This window comes from Grampus griseus, assembly GCF_964374135.1.
Source record: "Grampus griseus genome assembly, chromosome: 9".
NCBI classification, from domain to species: domain Eukaryota; kingdom Metazoa; phylum Chordata; class Mammalia; order Artiodactyla; family Delphinidae; genus Grampus; species Grampus griseus.
Genome location: NC_139003.1, coordinates 83140010 through 83141061, shown reverse-complemented (window position 1 = coordinate 83141061; position 1052 = coordinate 83140010). Strand labels below are relative to the sequence as shown.

Below are 1052 nucleotides of genomic sequence, written 5' to 3'. Positions count from 1 at the left end.
AAGCAAAAAGAACAATGAATCTTGCTCATCATCCAGTTTAAGAAAGGTTAAAATGCAACCCACTGAAGAGCCCCACCAACAGTGTGCCCTGAGAAGAGTTTCAAGACCCAAGATTCTTGAATCTTCCCATACGTAGATAAGCACTAAAAGCATTAACCTGAAGTACCAGGATTTTGTGATAAGCAGTAATCTTTTACAAAGATATATATATATATATATATATTTTCACTTTAAGCAAAGCCTTTATTTTCAAGGAAAAAGTATATTTTCTCATTTTCTGTTCTTGTCATAAATTTTAATTATTTCCAGTGGAACCAAAACCTCCTGAACCCCTTTCAGTGTCATCTAAAACTTGAACTTCCTCTATTTCTGGGTAAAATATCCGTTCACAAATGAGCTGTGCAATTCGATCACCCTTTTTGACTTCGAACTTTTCTTTGCCAAAATTAAACAGTACAACACCAACATTTCCTCTATGATCTTCATCTATGACACCAGCTCCTACATCTATGAAGTGTTTTGCAGCCAAGCCAGAACGTGGAGCTACTCTCCCATAGCACACAGAAGGAAGAGCTATTTGAATGTCTCTTTTCACAAGGGCTTTCTCCATAGGTGGTACTGTGTAATCATAGGCACTGTATAGGTCATAGCCTGCGGCGCGCTCAGACCCCTTGGTCGGAGCGGTGGCGTGCTCCGAAAGCCGGACAAAGCGGAGCCGCATGCCGCCCTCCTCCGCAGGCCGGGTCCGTTTGCTGGGGGAGATGACTTGTGCCTGCCTCTTGAGAGCAGGGCATGGCAGGGCAGAATGTGAGCACAAAGGGAGCAGGCGGAACAAGAGACAGCAGGATGAGCGCAGCGCACCAGTTCTAAACTTCCCGCCAACAACTCCCTGCCCCGCCCCCCCTAAGATATATATTTTATTACAATTATTTCCCAGGACCACTGTCCTCCCCCCCCCCACCCCCCCAAAATATATATGCTGGCTCTTGGCTTTTCCCCCCCTCTTTGGAGCAGTTCCTCAGAGTTATCTGAGAAGCTATCTCCTGGGCTAT

General features: G+C 45.3%; 1 protein-coding gene across 1 annotated transcript; it reads right to left on the bottom strand.

Annotated features, from left to right (window-relative positions):
* Positions 1 to 288: 288 nt before the first annotated feature.
* LOC309827545 (deoxyuridine 5'-triphosphate nucleotidohydrolase, mitochondrial) lies at positions 289 to 763 on the bottom strand. Its single transcript, XM_082662260.1, has one exon. The coding sequence runs from the start codon at positions 719 to 721 to the stop codon at positions 296 to 298; it is 426 nt and encodes a 141-aa protein (XP_082518386.1). The 5' UTR covers positions 722 to 763; the 3' UTR covers positions 289 to 295.
* Between the last annotated feature and the right edge of the window lie 289 nt (positions 764 to 1052).

Bases quoted from the DNA above. Each gene is read 5' to 3' on its own strand.
- LOC309827545 (XM_082662260.1), bottom strand. From the start codon at position 721: ATGCGGCTCCGCTTTGTCCGGCTTTCGGAGCACGCCACCGCTCCGACC.